Source organism: Ovis aries, chromosome 3 (genome assembly GCF_016772045.2).
Source record: "Ovis aries strain OAR_USU_Benz2616 breed Rambouillet chromosome 3, ARS-UI_Ramb_v3.0, whole genome shotgun sequence".
Classification (NCBI taxonomy): domain Eukaryota; kingdom Metazoa; phylum Chordata; class Mammalia; order Artiodactyla; family Bovidae; genus Ovis; species Ovis aries.
In genome coordinates, this window is record NC_056056.1 from 154,621,132 (window position 1) to 154,644,209 (window position 23,078).

The following is a 23,078-nucleotide window of genomic DNA, read 5'->3' on the forward strand; positions in this document are numbered from 1 at the left end:
AGTTTTCTTTCTTGGATAAGATCCATAATTTCTAGAATACAATGTCTGACTTAACTATTCCATTAAAAAAAAAAATCTATGTACTGCCTGTTTTATAGTAATCTATTGGGATCTTTAAAAGATTTTTGATCAATGCAAAACTTTAAACTCAGAGTATGTAATTTACTTACATATGTATAAATATTTGTTATAATTCCCACTTGACTTTTAATAAAGGTATTGCCCTTCACTGCAGAAGTGTGAATAATCCAGTTGGTGGATATTATTCAATCTGAAGGATTCACGTAAAGAACTTCCATTATGGTCCAATAAATAAATTTAGGGCCATCACTTGGTGATAGAAAAATCAATAAATATAGACATTTTTATGTTCACCAAAATCTCTTTCATAGCTCTGCTAAGCACCTTGTTTACTAAGATGACCAAGTTAATGCTAGGTATTTTAAAGATTCAAGTAACAAGAAATCAGCCAGTCTACCAAACTGGTAATTTATTATGAAAGCCAATAATTACTTTTGTTTTTTGGGGAGGGCGGGGAGTAGAAAAATTAGAAATAAGAAAATTTAGGAATGGGAAGATCGAATGTGAACAGGCAAAATCAAGCTCGTTACTATCTGTGATTTGCTCATATCCTTAGGTTTTTAATATACTTACTTAAACAATGGAGTTCCACAAACAACACATTTGTATATTCCAGGATCTTTGTGATGTGTATATTCTCCTTCGAAGGCACTGATACACAGTAAACAGAGCATAAAAAAAATTAAACAAAGTTAGCATTATTTCTTATAGAACGTATTTGCTTAAAATATATTTCTCTAATAAATCTTTCAAGAGCTTTTTGTTTTAAAATGAGAACAGACCAAACATATGGAAATCTGAACATTACTAATATATTTCAAATCTATATAATAAAATGTGCATATAACTACTACAAACTAATGCAGGTTAAATTTTTTAAAAAATCAAGCCGTCTAGTTATGCAATGCTTAGAAACTTTTTTTTCCTATTAAAAAAAAAAAGCTTGTAGTTCAGATTCACAGAGAAAAACATTATTACATGAGATTTCTGCTCCTCTACAGTGTCCAAGAATGTATACCAGAAAATACAGAAGGGTCCAACACTTCAAGTGGAAGGAGTCTTATTTTCTAGTTTGAAAAGGAATATTGCAGCTTTAAGGGAATATTTTTCTAAGTTAACAATCTTAAAGGCTAGGAGGTCATTCAGCTAATACAAATCAGCTGTGCTAGCCCAACAAAAAGTCTATGTGCTCTGCAGCTTGTTTTTATTATCCTTTCACCCTCTTTATGAGGTCCAATTTTTTATAAACAGAATTTTTAAGAATGACCTAATCTCTAGTTGTTTGTGTGCATTAAATCATTTTACTAGTCATGTACACAACAGGACGAGTAGACGTCTCGGGCCGAGACCCAAGTCCATCTCTAGCTCCTTGTGGGGTGAGGGTGGACTTTGTCAGAGATTCAACATTTGGTCAAGTCAGTAAACAGTATATACTGTGACAGGAAGAGAGTGTTGCCTATTAACAAAGACCCCATGTGTGGTAAAGAGCTCTTTCAGTTCATGAATGAAAACAAGAAGTTACATCATTAATAAATTTGGATCAGAGGTAAGTTACGGCCTTATGCCAAGCTCCATGGTATAAATTAGACAACAAAATGGTCAGACTCTGGCAAGTTACCTTTGAGCTGGAATCAGCTGAGAGAGACTTTATTCACCAAAAACAGTCTTGGAAGTGAACAAACTCTTTTTTCAGGACTTAGGGCGAACTTCCAAGGACCAAAGCCATGTGAGGGCAGTTATTGAAAATTTTTGACATTCCAACCACAAATGAGCCAATAAATACTTTCTCCACATGTGCTTCAAAAAGAAATTGGAGTGGGGTAGAAAGGAACTAAATTATGCTACCTTCTTTTTGCAGCCAAAACATCTATACTTACAATGGCCACCTTCAAATTTTCAGCATCCTGGCAAAGTGCCATTCCCTCATGGTTTTGCTTACTGTGATGTCTTCCCAAAAAATGTACCTAAATCGCTATTACTTCCACACATTTTGTAGTAAACTAAAAACAGGCCCTTAACAAAAGCCTTGTGACTTTACAAAAGATAGAGTGTTCATTAAATGGGGAAAAGAATAAATAAAACTTAGTCTTAATCTAAACAATACCATTTTCAACCTTTTCAAGGATACTAATTTGTAGACTTTAGCAAATAAGTGCAGAATCCTTTGAATTAAATGGCAAGGGAGAGGATTCAAAGGTTGGAGCAGGGGTACAGAGGATGAAGAAAACTAGCTCTTGCTTAGTGACGTGTTCGTAAGCTCGCCTTACCTTTCGGTCCCTTTCTCCTGAGTGACATGGTATTGCAGGGGTGTTAGCCGCTTCCTCAGTTCCTGCTGGGAAAAGACCACCTTACAGTTCTTTTTATCCCTACATGACCCTGGAAAGAGAGAGGATATGGGAGAAGGAGGACTTTTAGCTCCAACCCTAAATAACTGCTTTGGCTGACCGCCACAGCACAGCTTCTGCTGTCACTTGTCAATGACCAGAGCAGTCCCCGGTCACGCGACAAACTTACCTGAACTGCAGTTACTTCTCTCAATTTAAAGAGAAAGGTGCTCGAGATTCAAGTGATTCCACTGGTGCACTGATGATGTGCCACAGCCAAAGCTGCTAGCACGAAACAGTAAAAACCCACTGAACATTCACAAAATGGGACATTCTTTATGTCTTCCAATACCTTGAATTTTTTTTACAAACAAATTCAAAAAGCGTAACTATTTATAAGCATTTCTGCTGTATATATAAGATGATGGGCATATTATGTTAAACAGTAACTCTCCATTCAATTAGTAGAAGAGCTTGAAACTGTCCTCCTTCAATTTCCATCCTGGGTGATTTAAATACTGTCCTAGTTATTTACTGAACCTGAGAGATGCATTTTTCCACAACTAGGAATTGCTATTCTTTGTGATTCTGTTGGGGTTTCCCCAGTGGCTCAGCTGGTAAAGAATCTGCTGGAATGCAGGAGACATAAGAGACGTGAGTTCGATCCCTGAGTTGGGAATATCCCCTGGAAAAGGGAAGGGCTACTCACTCCAGTATTCTTCCTGAAAAATTCCATGAACAGAGAAGCCTGGAGGGCTACAGTCCATAGGGTTACAAAGAGTCGGAAAAACTGAAGCAAATGAGCACAGCACAGTGATTCTGTCAAGAGGCTTCACTGGGCTCTGAAGAGTCCTTTAAAATAAATATCTCTTGCAAGACTGTATCCTACTGTGTTTAAATGGGCAAGAAACTTGTAACAGACTCCAAGAGAAGGCAAGTATACTAACATAGTTTCAAGAAGTTCCAAAAAAAGAGTGAGAAAAATAAGAAAGGTGGGAAAGACAAAGAAAAGTAAATGGGATTTTATTTACAGACCTACATTTTTCTTTTGTAAAGTATACCTAGGAAGACTTCACTGATTAAATGTATTTCAATGGTAAAATAATTTTAATGTGATTCTAATAACAATGTTAGCTTTTATTTCAACTTATATAGTCTGCAGTAAAATGTCCAGACAACACCTGCTTATATGTGTTATTCTGTCTTACCTGAACAAATGACTGAAGAGAAATACAGGCAGTCCTCCGTATCCACAGGTTCCACAACTACAAACTCAACCAAACATGATGGAAAATATTCACCACCCCCCTAAAATTCCAGAAAGTTCCAAAATGCAAACCTTGAGTTTGCCATGCTAAAGCAACTATTTATACAGCATTGACATTGTATTAGGTATTATTACAACCAATCTAAAGATGATTTAAAGTATAAAGGAAGATGTGCATAGGTTATATGTAAATACTATGCCAATTTATATAAGGAACCTGAGAATCCTCAGATTTTGGTAACTGCAATCCCCCATGAATACTGAGAGATACCTTTAACTACAGACATGGCAACCCTTACTCAATGCAGTAAAGTTGCTTTTCTTTGCTTTTGCATCACAGGGTGAAAGAGGCATGCAGATGGCCCTACGTGCAAAAATTTCTTACCATGTTTCAAAGTTACTAAGAGAAAGCTTGCTTAAGCTTCCAGAATAGTAAAAACTTCTTTGGGAACCTAAAAAAAAATATGATTGAGGAGTAAAAATGCTTCCTACTCCTTTTACTTTAAGGCACCTAGTGTCATAGTATATGAGATCACTGGAATTATAACAAGAGAAACTTAACTAACCACTGACCCTGACTCTGGGATTGAAGAAGGGTATCAGCTTCCAGAATCAGGGCCACCAGGACAGTGACTGATTTTCTGTGAGAAAACATGGAGGCAGGAAAAGAGTAAACCTGAGCCAAACAGAAGAGCACACCTTTGAGCAGGCCTGTAGGGTGTCAAACAGCACCTCTTCTGTCCTTCCACAAAGCATGGCTGGTGCTGCTCTGGCCTGAAGAGAGCCATAGGAATGAATAGCCACCATGTCACTCACCTCACTGGACCCCATAGTACACCAGGCTTTCTCTAAATACCTACTACTTACACTTTTTATATCTTCTAAGAGACAGACAGAAATGTTTCCCTGAGAAACGTCTGTCTGATCAGAATAAGTCTCTCCACAGCTTGAAAGCAGAACTGGCTGTGAGAGGTGAGTCTCCGCGCAATTCACTACAGACATCTTAAAAGGTGTTTCTTGTTTCTGTTTCTTTATATGTTGGAAGGGTTGTATCTTTGTTGATTTCGTCCAGAAAAAATCATTAACTGCAAACCTAATATGACAAAAATATCTTGGTTAAAATTATTCTTTTCAGTGGCACAGATAATTAAACTCTGTATAGTTAAACAATTCTGAAACAATTCTGTCCAAAATATTTTTGTTAATATATGTTCATTCATACAAAAAGACCAATTGTGTTCCCAAAGTTGAGAGAACTAAGCTACCCATCTGTATGTCATTTAGTACAAGAGAAGCAACTGCAGGTTTAAATTACATGGTATTGGATTGCAATTTCCTAACATTGGATGCTTTTCTGCTTTTTTACCTTGAGTCATTTACTAAGGAGTGTTCATAAAAAGTAGCTTAAAGCACAGATGCTTGCAAATCGTTTAGGCAAAGATGTTTCTCTCTTTTTCATTCTCCTTCTCTCCAAAAAATCTCTCTTTTCTGAAGAAAAAGAATAAAACTGTTGGTCAGTATTGACGAACCATGTCAAGTATTTGTACAAGGAGAAAAGGTAAAATTGAAAACATCTGATTGAAGTAAATAATACAAACATAAAAGCTTTGCTGGTGAATGAAGGGTATTGAAAAGACTTTATTTCATAGATTAGAAATTACTTTTGATCTAAACATTCTTAAAAACAGATTGTTTTCCGCTATGAACCATCTCATTAGTCGTGCCACAGAGACCTCGTTTTAATGGCAAGCTTTGAAAGCGTGCTGCTGTACTCTTTTGTTAGGCTCCGTCTTATTTTGAGGCCGGGGGGCGGGGGTAAAGATTTCATTCCAGCTTTCTTTGTTTGTCTTTCAAGAACCACTAAAGCAGTATTCACACAAATTTTGTAGGAATGTGCCCTATGTCATAGCCTACAAATTATTTGGTTTTGGTGCACTTAAAGGTCATCTTCCAAATTAACAAAATTTTCCTACATCCTGGCTTTTCAACCTTAAATATAAATATTGTTTCCTAACTGTAAGTGAGGTTTGTTCTTTAAGAAATGCTAGTGTTTATTTAAAGTTGTCAAACTTTGTACATTTTTATTCTTTGGTCATACTATGTTCTCAAAATAATTAGGCTTTTAAAGTGTGCCTAATAGCAAAAGGAAGTGTGTGTGGACTAGAAACAACTATTGTGATTTAATACGAAACAATGAGAAGTTAGCTAAATTTTAATAAATTTCTTGCCACATAGTTTAATAATAATATGCTTTCCTGGACAGTTGAAAGCTATACTCTTACATTAGCCCTCCTCGCATCATAACCAAAACCTGGCATATATAAACACAGAAAGGCTTCACTTTTGTCTCTAATTTTCCTTCTCCCTATCAGACTCACTTTTCTAAAGTCATGTGGTGCCACTGTCAATTTTGAAGAAATCATTTCATTTTGAAATTCTAGAATAATTCATTGGATGGTTTCCCTTTACTATCTTCACTTAGGTACTGTAATTTTCTTATTACACAGGGTAATTTAACATTAGTATTATATGACATCTGTTCAATGACCCCTAAATTGACTTAGAAGTATGTTAGGAAAAGATTTTTCTCTTTATTTAAATGCTTAATAGAGTACTTTGAAGCCACGAGTGTGTGTATATATACATAGGCAACACAAAGCATATCTGAAAGGGTAATATTGCTACCTAGGTATCTAATCATAACATCATTCCTTATGGAGTAAGTTTGGTATATATCAGATCCACCTTGAACCCAATCCAAGGGCATTTATTTGCTAAAATATGGCCAAAGTCTCTTTTTATATCAAAGCTTGTTCCATATTGTTGCCTTGAATCTAGTATTGTCTTGAATCAGAGTTCACTCCCTGCCTCTGTCTGCTTCCTAGTCATGGGACCTTAGACAAATGGGTCTCTCTCTACACACTACTACCCTCAGAAGTCTGCTATGAGAATCACAACAATTAGCAGTTAACAAACACTGTCCAAACAAATACAGTATTAAATTATCATTTTGATTACAGTGAATTCTGAAGTTAAAACTGTACTTAAAAGATAACCAGATCAGGCATTTCTAAAATATTTTATTGATAATTGTTTTTCTAAAATAATTCTCTTGGGATAGTATTTTCCTCACAAGTTCTCTTTTAAAATGATTCAAACAAGAATTGGAAGAAGAAAAGAAAATTAAAATTTGAGTAACTACTCTGTGGCAGACATATTTCTAGGCACTTTCTCATAACTACATTTAATCCTCTCAATAATTCCAGGAGGTAGATGTCATGTCCATTCTGTAGATACAGAAACTGAGGCTCAGAGAGGTTATACTATAACTTACTAAGGACAAACAGCAAAAAGATATACTGACTCAAATCTCAGGCTGTTGGAGTGCAAAACCCATGGAAAAATTAAGCTACAAATTTCTTCTTTCTTCCTAAATTATATGATAACTTTAAACTTGAAAACTATCACTAACAACTAAAAATAACAAGAGAGGAAAGTAATGATCACTGTAGTACATCCAGAAAGTAAAAACATTTACCTATTAGCTAATGTCTGTTTTACCTGGGTTCACTCCTTCAGCAGAGGGTCAGTGACAAGGTTCAAATGGGATTCTCACAATGTCTATAAAATGTTGAAAGGCTTTTTAAATTCTTGTTAAGAAGTAAATCAAATCTGTAACCTAAATCTTAGGGCACTTTTAAGACATAAATCTTATATTTCTGTGTGAAAAATCAAAACAAAACAAAATCTAAAGATCCCATAATTTTAATTTTGGTCCTAGGATCCCGTAATTTTAATTTTGGAAAAAAATAAAACTATTATTTTCCCAATGTAGTAAGTGAAGATAAGACTACCTTATTTTCCTTTGAGTAAAGCTCATGTTTAAATATCTTGCCACTGTATTTAAAAATGGTTATTTCAATTTTCACTATAAATTATAATTTTTAGTTGGTTACTAGTCTGTCATTTTGGAAAGTTAAAGAAACTTTTATCCCAGATGTAGTAATGTTAGGAATTTCTAAATAAGTGTACATTTATAAAAGCCAAGTCTAGCCCATTTTTACAATAGAATATAAAATTATATACCATGAACCATTTTTCCTTGCGTTTTGTTTTACATTCTAGTAATTTAATAAAGGGTTAAAAAAAAAAAAAAATCCCTAACACAAGAAAGAAAAGCTCCATGCTTGTAAAAGAATGCTCAATTCTTTTGATTTTTTTTTTTCTTTCAGCATAGACCTATACAGGAAAAACATTCCTGAGATGAACATACCATCTAAGACATCATGACACTGGCTTCAGATCTGGGGTTTCCATGAAACTAGGGCTGCAGGGCTTACTTTGAGAACCACCGATACAACGTTTTCCTTACTGGTTTTTTAAGTCATCAAAATTGTTGAGTGTTTACAGAGTACTCGGCTAAGTAAAATATTCATTCATTCAACAATTACTTACTGAGCACCTACTCATGTGCACTCAGTCATATCTGACTCTTTGCCACTCTATGGACTGTAGCTCGCCAGATACCTCTGTCCATGGGATTCTCTAGGCAACAATATTGGAGTGTGTTGCCATTTCCTTCTCCGGAGGATCTTCCCGACTTAGGGATCGACACTGTGTCTCCTGCCTTGGCAGGTAGATTCTTTACCACTGCCCCACCTGGGAAGCCCTTAGCACCTACTATATTCTGGCATTATTCTAAGTACTTAAGACATATCTGTGAGTAAAATCAAGATCCTTTCACGGAGCTGCCATCCCAGCAGGGGTAGAAAACAGATAAAACACAATGAAAATAAATAAGAAAATTATATAGCCTCTCAGAAGGTGATAAGTATACAGGATGGGGAAAAAAGGTAAAACTGAGCACAGCAAAGAAGACTGGGAGTGCTAGAAGTAAGGGCTATAACCTTAAATAGAATGGTCAAGGTAAGCCTCACAGAGGTGACATTTGAGCACAGCCCTGAAGGAGGAGAAGTTGGCTGTGCTGCTCTCTGAAGGAAGAGCTTCCTGAACACCTGGGGGAAACAGCCAATGTGAGAGATTGTTGTTGTTGTTCACTCAGTCATGTCCAACTCTTTGTGACTCCATGGACTAGAGCATGCCAGGCCTCCCTGTCCCTCACTATCTGTAAGATATGTAAGAGGTGAATACACTAAAAAGTTCCTATTCCAGTGGTAGAGATGGAGACAAGTAACTACAATGCAAATACTAAAACTTGAATATGAATAGTGTAGATAGTTAGTTCAACTGCTCAGTCGTGTCCAACTCTTTGCGATCCCATGGACTGCAGCACGCCAGGCTTCCCTGTCTATCACTAACTCCCAGAGTTTACTCAAACTCATGTCCATTGAGTTGCTGATGTCATCCAACCATCTCACCCTCTGTCATCCCCTTCTCCTCCCGCCTTCAATCTTTCCCAGCATCAGGGTCTTTTCAAATGAGTCATTTCTTCACATCAGGTGGCCAAAATATGAATAAGAAACAACAAAAAGAATATACTTTTATATCTGGAAATTTACAATTGCAATATTTTAGGACAGACATTGTCTGACATGACCTTTCTTTCTTCCTTTTAGCGAAGTGAAATCCTTTTAGCCAAATGCTATACTCAAAATAGCTCTCAGAGAGTATTTGGTTGAATGCTGAACACAGAATCAGAGTGCAGCCTCTGCTAGTTTGCTCTGTGTATTTAATGTCATCCCTTTCAGACTATCGATCATCACTCTCAACCTGGACTCATGTGCAAGATACTCAGTGGATGTTCTTTGGTGATGAATTTTTGACAGGCCTAGAGAACAAAATCCTTTGGCCAAACATTTACCCTTTGGAAACATTTCAATAAGTCTCCCCTTCGAAGTATTCTTGTAGGTGGTAGCAGGAAACATCCATAACTAAAGAAAGTATAAAATTAGGACCTTGACTTAGTTTTCATTTTTTAAAAACATTCTTAATTTTTACACTCAGGTTCAGTTTAATTTTGTCGGTCTGCCATGTCCTAAATATAACACAAAGAAAACAAAAAAACTCTCTAGGTCATAGGAATCAGAAGGTAAAGATCTTTTTCTTTTTTATATGTGAGAAAAGCCATATCTTTATTTCTCATAGTAATAATCGCATTTCATGCCTTCTTGCTGTTTTTCTATTATACTTCACATAAGACGGTTCTACAGATCAGTTTCAGCTCTGTTCTACTGATGCATGCACAGAGTTCTAATTAACATCAATGGACATTATAAGCATGCCAAGGCAACACAGCATTTTAAACTTCTTGAATTAAACAAGACCATATGTTTTAGTGGTGCATAGTTGAATGATAAAATTGGTCTTCTGGTTTCCATACTGAAGGTTTGAATAGATAAACTAAGAAAATATTTTCAAGGAAGTTTTCCTTCCAAGTCTACATATCCCTATAAATTCATCCCTACTCTGATCTTCCATCTGAATATCCTCAGTACTCATGTATTTACTCCGCAGGGTACTATTTACATGAGCTAATATAATATTTTGCAATTATTCTCAAATATCTTCAGTTGTTTCTGCTTTATTTTCCCAGATTATAAATTCTTTGAACACACAAACTGTTGAGCCTAATATTAATTCATACTTTCTGAAACTATTTATTAAACATCTACAGTGAAGTAAGAACTGTGATGAGCACTGGAAAATTAAAAATGAGTAAGTCAAGGTTGCTGCCCCTAGGGGAACACATACTGTAGCAGTAAAGATAAGAAAAACAATCAATACAATGTGCAGTCTTATAGGAAAAATATATGTAAAGTTTTGTGTCAAGAGACTTAACAAAGAAGACATTAATAGTTAAACTTTGCCCACCAACATTGACTAGGTCCGATTATAACTGGGATATAGAAAACTCACATTATTTGTAGAAACAGCATCTACAGGGTCAGCGGGCCACAGGAGATTCAAATAGGGAAGAGAACTCTATGTAAACAAGCTGATAAATGTAGTGTGATCAAATACATACAATGTCAAGATGGTAATCAGAGTCTTTCATGTCAGTGGGATTAGCTAATTTAACAAAGTAAAATAGCCAGAATAAAATGTATATTCTGATTTGGAAGAGGAAAAATTGGGCAGCAGAGAAATGAGTCAGTTTTAAAATTAAAAGGGAAATATGTCAGTGTTTTCTCACTGCAAGTCAATAGGAGTAAATGCACCTCCCACAACATCTAAAGTCTATTAAATGATTTCAAATTCTAGCCTTTAATAGTAAATAATCTGTAAGACTGCATGATTTTCCTGAGAGGAGACAATGGAGAGCTTTACCACTACATTTATCCGATGATACATTAACCTGAATGAACTCTGTAAAATACAAACCACATTTTACATTTCTATCTTTACTTGCAGGTTACAAAGTTTTAATTGTTGAATTCATGTGTAGTAATCATTTTATCACTGTTCTCTAAGTGTATTAAAATGAACTAAAGAGTACTTATCAATTCTTCCAAATGTAATGCCAACACCAAGAGCAATGACTTTTGTATTAACGTGGACCGTGAAGACTAGAGTTCAGGGAAATATTTCAAACATGTGTTGATCCAGAAAGCATTTTCTTACTTACAAAGCATCTGAGTAAAAAGAGGATTTTTAAAGGCACTGCCATCATCAAGTGACAATAATGGAAGAGAAAGTTACTTAACTTCAAGTCTAGCTGATTGCAAGTGAAACATCTGACAAAGTTAGCGTTCCCTGGTTTTAATATTTTTTTCCAGTATGGGTCTTCAGTAGAACATCATAGCCAGTATAGAAAAAAAAATTAAAAACAGACAGACTCATTTCCATTCTACATTTCACATGCAATCAAAAAGACTTGCAAAAAATAGTTCTCTCTCTCATCCTCCCTTACCGTCTTGGGAGCAAAGACTGAAAGGGGAAGATGAGAGGTAACCACCCACAAAAACGATGGAAAGGAGCCTTCTCTTAGATTACCATGCAGAATTTTATTTCCATGTAACATCAAGTATACTTTTTTTTACAAAGAAACTAAAATCTACATTGTCTAAGAGCTCAGCTTTGTAAATGTCTAAAATTACATTATCGCCCAAATCAAATTTAAAATCTAAATTAATTAAGCTCAATAGACAGATAAGTCTGCAATTGTCACTCAATGAACAGCTAAATCTGAGTCTAGCTATACATGTATACAGTCCAGAAAAATCTAAGAGATTCTGGAGAAAAAAAAAGTCAAAAAATTTACAGTTTTCTTTATCAGCCAGATAACTTAAGTAAAGGCATTAAAGGCATAAGACTTCTTCTGAATTATTCAATATCTCCTTAAGGGACAGGGGGATAATTTCAATAATCTTTGCATCCCCAGAACCTTACACTGTGCCCAGAGAAGAGTAAGTACTAAATAAATGCATGTTGTATTTAAATATTTATTCAACTCTCCATTTTAATTATTGCTATTTAAATTTTCTTCCTAAAGATGTTTTCTAAATGACAGCTCTGGCTGTTTCTTAGTTTAAAATCTGCAATAATATTTGCTCAATAAACGAATGAAATTTTTTAAAAATAATGGACTAAATTTTTAAATTACTACTCTGAATCTTTTATTACCTCTCTAGAGTTCCACTCTCAAGTCTTTTATTATGACTAATATTCCATTAATTATCTGAATTTAAGACTCTGAGATTACTTAATCCAGCATTCTGCAAAACATATCATGTGAAACACTGGCTCTGGAAAAAAAATGCTTACAGGTAGTTCCTGTTGGAGGGTGAGAGAAGTTTCCACAGTCAAACCAGATTAGGAAAATCTAGGTTACATGGGCTTTAAATGAAGAGTTCGTCCAGACTTTCTTATGCCAATGTCCATTATTGAATATGTGGTATTTTGACACACCATTATTTTATGCTCCACTAGAAAGGTGGAAAAGAATTGTCAATCAAACCAGAGCAATACTTCCTTATCAAAATGATTTGTATGTTGCATCCTCATTACCAAGATGGTGAAATGTGAACACAAGTCATCTTAGATGTGGCAGCATGCAGTTTCTCCACATGAGGATGGAATCCGTTTTATAGGCTATTAGTAGAACAAGTGTTCATAATTTGGGAATTGATAAACTTCTAGTCCAAAGCCCTTGTGAGGAAGAAAACCAAGGCCCAAAGATGTTGCATGACCTGGTCACACGCTTGGCTAATGAGAGCGAGCTCCTGTCTGCAGCTTTCCTCCTTTAATCTATTCATTCATTATATTCCTCTCTTGAACCAGAGCTCTGTTGTACATTAACATGCCCATCTCTCACTAACCTACGTGCCCACAGTTTTTCCCACTCTCCACACCGCTACCCTCTTCTCCTAGAGTCTCCTGCTAATTATAACTCCATCTCCTGCATTCCTTCAATATCCTCCAGAACTCTCACTGCTTCAAATCCTAATCCAAGAAGTTCATCAGCCATTCTGAGCAGAAAGATGCACAACGCTTTTCTTATTTCTTCTACTCCTTCCTTCAGTAGTAAAGCAAAGGAGGAAATGTTTATATAGAATCATAAAAACATGAAGTATTTAACTCCCTTTATTCTATAGATAACAAAATTTGAACCCAAAGTAGCCAGCCATCTTCCCAAGAATGTATATTCCTTAAAAACAGAGCTCACATTACTTACTATGTGGCATTATTTGGATACATAAGATGATGCTACTTATTCATCACCATCCATTCATTCAACAAATATTTACTGAGTACCTATTCAATAAGTGACAGATGTCAGAAGTCTAGTTGCTAAAACGGCATAGTGAATTAAACAATCAAAAAAATCTCTACCTTGCCAGAGCTTACTATGCAGGAACCATAAGTTTTCCTGTAATAGAAATAGATTTTGATGATCAAACCTATCAACTTTCCCAGACTTATTTGATGTCCCACCTCTGCCTTTTTATATTTTTCCAGTGTATTCTCCCTTACGGCCAGGGATTAAAGTTGAACAGAATGAATTTCTGGGAAATGTCAAGTAATGTTAACACTTGAGGGTAATATCTAATTGTGAACAATTTGACAAGAATGTATTTCGTTCTAAGTTTACAGATGAGGAATAGGAATAAAAGTTACAAAACAGATTCTGGGGCCAGAAGGCAAGTTGGTGGTAAAAACAAACTAGTAAATGTAGATTATGCTTCCAAACTCATTCTTCATCGATACCAAAAACAGGATAGCAAACTCCGAAACTTGCTGTGATGGTATCTAAAATTTGCATAAGAAATATTGATCAAAATGGAATATACTATGAACAGCTGTACCATTCTGTGAGCCACTAAGCATTTCTGTAACAAAACTAAATCTTAAAAACTATAGCTATAAAATTTGGGGGTTTATTTGCTTGCTTAAAATTTAAGTAATCTAGCAAGTTAGATTAGCAGTACATTCTTATTTTGCAATTATGCGGTTGACTACAATAAATATATCTACTGTTGAAGGAAATGCTTACCATAGTAGTAACCGAGTAAATTTAAATTCTATAAATGTATATCTCTTAAAAGTCACTTAAAAAACTAATATCTTTGTCATTTCATGGTAATTTTTATAATATCCATTCTAAAGTGACTAATACAATTGCAAATATAAATGTAAATATAAATGTAAAAAAAAGAGAGAGAGAGAGAGAGAGAAACCAAGAGAATTCAAATAAATGGGGATTTTAAAATGTACACCCGTGGTGGATTCATGTCAATGTATGGCAAAACCAATACAGTATTATAAAGTAAAATAAAGTAAAAATAAAAAGTTAAAAACAAAAAAAATTTCAAAGGGTTGATTTCAAATGCAAAGGCACAAAAATTTAGATAATTTGCCACTGCATCTCAATAAAATCTATTCAAAGCATTTTAAATTAAAATATATCTAGGAGCAGTCTCTCAGAGCTCTCTGAGATGCCACCTCCCAGGCTGCAGGTCTCATTTTGCCCCAAATAAAACTTAACTCACAAAAAAATATATATATGTATCTAGCAGAAGCAGACATGAGAGATTCAATCTCTAAATAAAATGTTTAGGATGAAGCTATAAACTAGAAAAGACTGACAAAAATTCATCAAGTACCTAGCCACATATTAGTAACTCCTGGTGAACTGTCATTCACATCCCATTCTTCATTAAACACGTATTTGCTGAAAGCAAAAGATGGCTTGTTTTAATAAATCCTTCTATGACCTGTTAGGTAAATTTTAGATAAACATCTAATAATTCTACCTATATGATTCCCAAAAGTCCGTGTTGTCTCAATAAACTAACTGTAAAATTATCATTTGTTTTCAGAACTTAAAATATTTCATATTCAGTGGTCATTGTTAATTAGAGAATTTTTCAAACAAAATTAAAACTCTTTTGTGTGCATGCCTATTTTATCTGTTGATACTAGATTTTGTTATGTATTTTATCATTATTAATGTAGGTGAAGAATTTATTCTACATTTAACAAAAAATTAACAAATTCCACATTTAACAAACCATATGCCCAACACCTTATTCATACATATGCATTTATTGTTCTATAGCAATTTAGCCTCATGCACAAATGATTTTTAAAACTCATCTAATAATTAGATGCTGTACAGCAATTTTTCAACATTAACTAATACTTTATTATATCACAGAGTTATTAAAGTACTTTGTTTTAGTAAAGAATATAGCTGTATCCAAGTACTCATCAACATTTTAAATATAATTTTTCTTAGCTTCCAAAAATATTTTCATTCATGCAAGAAAGGACTCATGCTTAACAGTCAACATGTTAAATTAATAACATTTTCAAGATTCTATAAAAATTCAAAACATAGCAAAACAAAATGTGAAATTTTCTTTAATTCTTGGGTGGTCTGCTGAAGAAAATTTAGCTATATATAAAACCATAAATTACTGTTAAATCAGCTATTTGGATACAAGATAAGTTAATTTATGAAAACGTGTTTTAGTTTATAGAAAGTCTACACATGAAAGACAATTTCGATGAGATGTTCAAGCAGAAGGAAGTTGGAAGCCTGTTGAAAATGGAAAAAGGTTTTGCACTCCACAAATATTGTTTGAACATAATATAAGCAGAAAAAATTTGTGGCTTGTAAATCCATGTGTTCTTAACTGAATATTTTTAACATGCTTTTGTTTAAGTTTTCACAATGCACCTATGTGCTAATGATATCAATACCCTTTCAAGCTGTGAAAGAGTGTAAACCTAGTGCCATCTACTGGGAGAAGTGGATGCCATTCAATCAATTAATTGCAAATTTTGTGAATTAGGGGAGCTGAAATCTGAATGTCTTTTTTTTTTTTTTAAGAACTCTTTGTTTCTTTAAAAATAAAAATAGCCCTCCACAAGGCATTTTTAATTTAATCAAATTAAATTAGGTAAGATGAACATGTAAGAATGTGAAGCCAGAGAATAGAGAGCATTAAACTGAACTTGTGGGAGAAAATTTCATTGGTGACATCAATACAGAAATTAGAAATAATGCGCTCTGATTAGTGTTTTTGTATTGGTTTCAAATGTATCTTTTAGAAGACAGGTTCTGAATCTGTGGTCAAATAGCCCTCAATTACAAGTATCAGATATCTAATAAAAAAAATCTTGAAACTATATGAAAACTTGCATAGGTGCACATATGTTTCTTCTAGGTGAACATATGTTTCTTTTCTTCTGGGGAAGAAAAGTCATAACATTAATTTATAAAAAATCTTTTTAGATTAAAGATGGTTCATGTTTTCATGATCCAAAATGGTTAAAAAATAAAAATAATACAGAAAGCCAATCTATTTGGTAGGTGAGTAGCATACCAATGACTGCAATTATTTCTTTACAGTAAATATAAAGAACGTCAGGTGCTATTAATGAAATATTGCCAGCTCAGACTTGGATAATATTACTTCTTACTTATGGATATTGCTTTGGTACATATATGTAGTACTTCCTCTTTACAAATGCAGAACTTTAAGTCCAAAAGACAATATTAATTTGTTCCAGACAGAAGTGACCAAAAGAACCAGAGTTCTTACTTCTCACGGTAAGTCATTTGTTGTTGTTTATTTGCTAACTCGTGTCCGACACTTTTGCAACCCCATGGACTGTAGGCTATATAATATGTACTTATTATATTATAGGCTATAATATGTACTTATTCATAGTATCTATAATTTGTACTTATCATATGTACTTATTCCTTTCCTCAAACAGTTTATCACCAAAACTCAAATTGCTGGAGAGAAAAAGTAACAGAAATTTTGGATAATATACTTTGAATATGTGTTACCATTTTTTATTGTTATTTGTTTGGCTACAATGTGATTTATTCCTAAGAAATCTACCATATTGTATCAATGCAATTAAGTGAGAAAAGAGAAATTGGTTTTTTTACAATATTTTCAAAAGGCACCCAAACTATGAACTTTAATTTAACCTTCCCATTAGATTTATTTGAGGCCAAAATAGTCTTAGATAAATTTGTCCTCTCTGTTATAGCTATCACTTCACCTACATGTAAACTTTCCAAATGTTTATTCATTCATTTAACAAATATTTATTAAGTGCCAGGCACTGTGCTAAGCTCTGGAGCCACAGGCCCCTGATTCTTGGAGAGCCCTACTTAACCAGACGATAGTCCTACTTACATACAGCATTTGCAAAGTATCTGTCTTTAAGACTTCTAATTTCTACATTACAATATTATGACATAACACCTTTACAAACTGCCGTGTGGCTGTTCAATTCATGGACTATTAAACATGCCAGTAAAGTCTATAAGAGTAACAACCACATATTACATGTATGATGTTGGAGAAAAGCACAATTCATCACTGCAATTAGTACTACTTAGACAAATACTCTCGCTTGGCTGAAAACTACCATGATATCTAGTCTAAGTTACAATTTGACTTAATTTTTATCAAGCACTGAAACTATGTGTAAAATTGCGCTTCCTAACCCTTGCTAAGATAACCCCTTCAGTCCTGATTTAGAGGAAAGGAATTCTAATGTTCAAACATGGAAAATATTTCTGTCCTCCCACCACAACCAAGCAGATTTTTCTGTAAATTCCCAGCCATTAATTAGTACCAACTCTTAAGATCTGATTAACCCAAAGCCAAGTAAAAACAAAACAATGACAGTTCATAAAATCACAGAATTTCAAAACTGAAAAGATTTTCTAATTTAAATTTCTCATTTTAAAAATAAAGAGACTGAGCTCTGAAGAGGTTTACTGGTATGTTCAAGGGCACACAAGTTAATGATAGAGCTGTGGTTAGTTCTCTGACTCCTATTCCAGTGCTCTTTTTCAATACATAAAAGAAACTGTTATAGGAAATTAAGAAGAGCTCTGAGAGAAAAAAAATTACCTTTAATTACAAACATGAGCAAACCATAACTCAGATGCACTTAATAAGCTCTAAATTGAAATTATGCCTATTTAAAAATAAGAAGAAAAGGAAATCAAAGCTGAAAAATGATAGATCAGCCTTCTGGGATATGGCCTTCATACAGGTCAATCCAGTTATAATCAACTTTAAGAGCCTGCTCCAATTATTTTTCAGTTCTAGAATTATTTCGTATTGAATAATACCTAAAATTAGTAGGGTACTGGCTAGGGAGCAGAAGTCTCTTTGATTTACAGAGATTTTTGTTGTAATGGGTTTTGACCAGGGAACAGTAAATTAAAGAAAGACGTCAAACTTTTACCTTAATTTCCTGTATCTCCAAATTTGGCCTCTTCCCTCTCTACTTGAATAAAGTAATGAAGGCTAGAATTCCCATTTCAATTTCATTTTCCTTTTCCAAAATTTAAATTGTTTGTTTCACATTATTGTTGAACTTAGCAGTGTCTTCAACATAGCTACTTTTCTAACAGTAAAATTCTATGAATTTGAGCAGGCTCTGGGAGATAGTGAAGGACAGGGAAGCCTGGCCTGCTGCAGTCCATGGGGTCACAAAGAATCGGACACGACTGAACAACAAAAGTAAAATTCTGTCAGAGAAATGGACAGTAACAAAGATTTTGTTGACACTGAAGTTATAAAATATGTGCACACTGGAAATTTCATAACACTTTAAAAAGTACAAGGTCCTTGAATGGCTAAGCAATTATGGATACCAAATCATTTATCAAAGTAAAATAGGTTTACAAGCCCTAAGAAAAAAAGACAGAGTCCCTCTGAGCAATCATTAGTACTAGATAGTAAGAATAAAAGAAATGTGTTATATGTTTACAGGACTTGAATTCTGGTTCAGTGGGATGTATGAGTAAAATAAAGAGATCAAAACAACAAACTGAGATGGTTATTTCTAAAATATAAAGTGCATTTGTGGCTCCAATTAAAGAAAAACAAGTTAAGTGCAATATGGGATGTATTGAAATACTTTTTTAAAGTCTATTTTACTAGAAAAACACAAAAAATACATATCTATATTGATACAGATGTCTACAGTGACCTAGTGAACATTTACATACAGTGCTTACTATATGTCAGCCACTGTTGTAAGCATTTTTCACATCCTAAGCTATTTTGTTCTCACAGCAACCCTTTCAGGTGAGTACTATTACTATTCCCATTTTACAAACAAGGAAGTCAAGGCACGCAACCAGTTAAGTGGCAAAGCTAGAATTTAGATGTGTGGAATTCCAGAATTTGTGTGCTTGAGCATTGTGCTATAATGGTTACTTCTTAAAAATTATCATCTTTGTTGAATTTTCTTTGAATCATTAGGATATAAAAATTTTAAGACACATATTTTGATGAAACAATTTCATTATGAAATCTCTTAACTCTACAACTGTCATATCTCGAGTGATACCATGTTAATTAATAAGTTTCCATAAATACTTAGCCTCCTTAGTGTACAACAAACTAATGTTACAAGAATTATGCTAGTGCTTTTGTACCTGGGGTTTTTTCCCAGTGGAAAACATGGTTACATATTAGTTAAATAACCTGCATACTCCAATTATGTGCATGTGTGCTCAGCTGCTCAGTTGAGTCTGACTCTTTGTGACCCCCATGGACTGTAGCCCACCAGAGGTCTGTCCATGGGATTCCCCGGGCAAGAATACTGGAGCAGGTGGCCATTTCCTCCTCCAGGGGATCTTCCAGACCCAGGAATTATTACACATAGTTCATAGTCATGGAAAAGTTTCACATAGCACAGAAACTACACTGGTTGATGCTCTCCCTCCAGCTTACATACAATAAAGGAAATAAAACTTGTCAGTTCTGTAACTTGAATTTTTCTCTTATCCATACCCCTTCTTTGCACACCTACTGTAACAATCATTGTTAAGGCTCTCCATGCTCCATGAGTCCCTCCAGCCTCAAGTTCTCCCAACATACTCAGTGGCAGCAGTATAGGAACATGGCAGGTTGAGAAGCAAAGGTGTCAGGAAGAGTGGTTATGGACTCCAAGCATTAAGCTTTATTGACCTCTCAACACACACAGACATAAAAGCTATTTTTTGAAATGGACAGTGTTTACTATTCAACTATAGCTTCAAGACAAACGCCTTATCCTCACTTCTAATTAAGCTGCCATCTCTCAACCTTCTCTTAGAAATATCTGGAACCAGCCCGGACCGTCCATCATACTAAATCAATAAACCTTATAAATGTAAACCAAGTCATTTTACTTCCCCTTCATCCCTTCCCTAAGATTTAAAATTTTAAAAACATCATATAAGGCACTTTACGATTTGTCTACCTTTCTTTCTTATCTCTTCTAACTTGCCCTCACCCACCCAAGCAAGCCACATTAAATAACTCGTATTTCTTTGAAGATACCTTGCCTTTTCAGGTCTTCATGTATTGCCCATACTACTTCATATGTCAGAAACATCCTTCCCCCTCCTTGGACATCTGGCTAACTCTTGCTCATAGTCTGAGATTCAACTTAAGCATATCCTACATGAAGCCTTTCTTAAACTTCAGAGACCTTCCCTCCCTTCCAAAAATCTCTTCCCCTAAGCAAAGAGCTAGGACCATCCTCTGCATTCCCCTAACATCCGAGGCATAAATACTTTAGTCTTATCACCACATGGTTCAATGGTATTTACACAGTTTCAGCTCCAGCTTGTGCTTGTTAAAGAAATCGGCTTGATCTTATTTATCATTGTATCCTCACTGCTTCACACAATGCCTGGCACTCATAGTTAATATTCAATGAATATTTAATGAGTTAGAATGAAATTCTCTATATAATATAGTAATAGAGAAAACTAAAAGAAAATAAAAGTAATATAGATAATAACGTTCACAGAAAATATCTGGCCATTGTGACTTTCATAACAAAATTATAATGTTAAACACAGGCAAATAGTAAAATTTTGGACTTTTATGTCTCTCTTGTTTAAATGCTTAAAATCACATTTTTAAAAAGACTGGTTGGTGGTTCTAATTTAAGAACCAGTTAATACATGCTATAGTAATTCTCTATATTTGGTCATTGTTAAATAGAACATCTTTTCTTTGCAAGTACAATAACTAACTTTATTACACTAAAGTTGTTCATTTTGATTTTTTTTCTTTCCTAAAGGAATGACCACATGTGGAATGAAAAGCATTTTCATTTTCCTTTAACAAGATGAACATCTTATTTTGTGTGATTTGGGGTGGTTTCTTATCAAGACTGCCAGCCTCTTATGAACATTATGATTTTCAGATGGGTAGTGTGCATTAAAGAATAAGAAGATATCATGAAATATTAGTGACAATTATATACTAAGCAAGGAAACTGGACAATGTTTCCAAGGGTTGTAAGGATTGTGGAAATGAATGTTACTCTAAATAGAGTGGTGATTTATAACCAATTTCCGTCTTCAAATTAGGGCCCAAGTAAAAGAAAATGAAATTTAGCAAAGCATTGTGGTGTATCATTTCCTGCAGCAGAAACACCCCCCACCCCAGACCAGTGCCCTCACTTAGAACAGCACAAGCAGCAGCAACCTGAGGGAAGCCCACAGGCTCGCAGGGCAGCTGGCTGGCTCTTTGTCACCAAATGCAGCAGGTTGAATGCAGACATCACTGTGATATCTTCACCAACAAAACGAGAGGCAAAGAACAGGGGCAAAAGCTGAGTAGGAGAAAAAAAGAAAACAAAAACAAATTAAAACATCACAAATGTTAAACACGTTCACTGCACAATTGATGGTTACGGTTTTATCCGGAACTGAACATACACACACAGTGCTAATAAATTGCAAATGCCTATTTTTCAGATGGTGAGCTTACTTTCAACCCAGGCTTATTTATATCTTATGAATAAAATACACACTATATAATAGTGTAATCTGTGAACACGTTTTGCAAGAGGTTGGAAAAAGAGACAAAGTTTAAAACAGTTGAAAGGAATTAACATTTACTGACTTCATACCAAGTGACAGGAACTGTCAGGGGCCAAATACACATATATTGTGTCATTTAATTCTTAGAATAAACCTAGGAGGTAGGTTTTATCACCCAATGTATATGCGAGGAAGCCAAGGCTCAAAGGTCCAAGGGCACAAAACAAACAGCCAGTGGGGGGAAAAAAATTAGAAAGCCTTGTTCTATCCAACTAGAAAGTCCCTCTCTCCTCATACCACTTTGCCTTCTTCCAGCAATTATTTGCAAATCTGAAGAAGACTGCAAAATCCTGTAAGATTAAGAGATTTCTTTTGTTAGAGTTTCATACTTTTAAAAAATAGAGAGCCTAATAACCTAAGGACAACTAGGAGGCTTCACTGTAGAAACAGCGTTACGTTTGAAGACGATATATCGACTATGAATTTTCATTTGATTTTATGATTTATAATTTCTAGATCAATTCTGTAACCAATATTCACAACCTTGCCTTAAAAGGGGTATAAATAATTTTAAAGTTTTCGGAAATGAATCATGTGGAACTGTGTGAATGCTAAACTTTAAAGAAAAGTTGTTAGGATTTTCTTTAAAGTTTTAAACAATCTTTCAGTCGGTAAAGATTAACTTCAAATGAAGGTGGAAATACTAGATGAATAGTAACTTCCCATATTTTATTTAAAATTAACATTACAAGTGCCCTTAACCACTAAATGTCCAAAAATGGATATAAAATTAACGTCTCCTTCATTTCCTGACCCTCACGCCCAACTCCCTCTCCCCCCAAATAAAAGTCTGTTCCTGGTTTCTCCTGACCTCCTCAAAGAACAAACACATAATAAACAGTAATATATTTGACCAAATCACTCTGGAGTATATCTGACAGAAATCTGCTTGTATTAACATGCCTGAACTCTGACTTCTCCAAACTAAACTCACTACAAAACCAAAACATTTTTGTGTTACTAACTGGAGACAAAAAGGAGGAAGAGGGAAGGTAAGTATCACAATGCACAGCCTGAAAGAACCATTAAACATAAATAAACATGTCATTTGCACGAGTGACTGCAGAGC

At 34.6% G+C, this 23,078-nt stretch overlaps 1 protein-coding gene across 3 annotated transcripts in view; it reads right to left on the reverse strand.

The window, feature by feature from the left end:
- The window catches only part of MSRB3 (methionine sulfoxide reductase B3), a 183,385-nt gene that overhangs the window by 120,923 nt on the left and 39,384 nt on the right, over nucleotides 1-23,078 (reverse strand). For 2 of the 3 annotated variants that reach the window (XM_027967481.3, XM_012174611.5), the window contains exons 2-4: nucleotides 21,612-21,738; nucleotides 2,349-2,457; nucleotides 655-732 (exon numbers count right to left, since the gene is read on the reverse strand). In XM_027967481.3, coding sequence (XP_027823282.1) covers nucleotides 655-732; nucleotides 2,349-2,457; nucleotides 21,612-21,687 — 263 coding nt within the window. In that variant the 5' untranslated portion in view covers nucleotides 21,688-21,738. The remainder of the gene's footprint in view (nucleotides 1-654; nucleotides 733-2,348; nucleotides 2,458-21,611; nucleotides 21,739-23,078) is intronic. The other variant, XM_027967480.3, reaches the window with a different exon arrangement.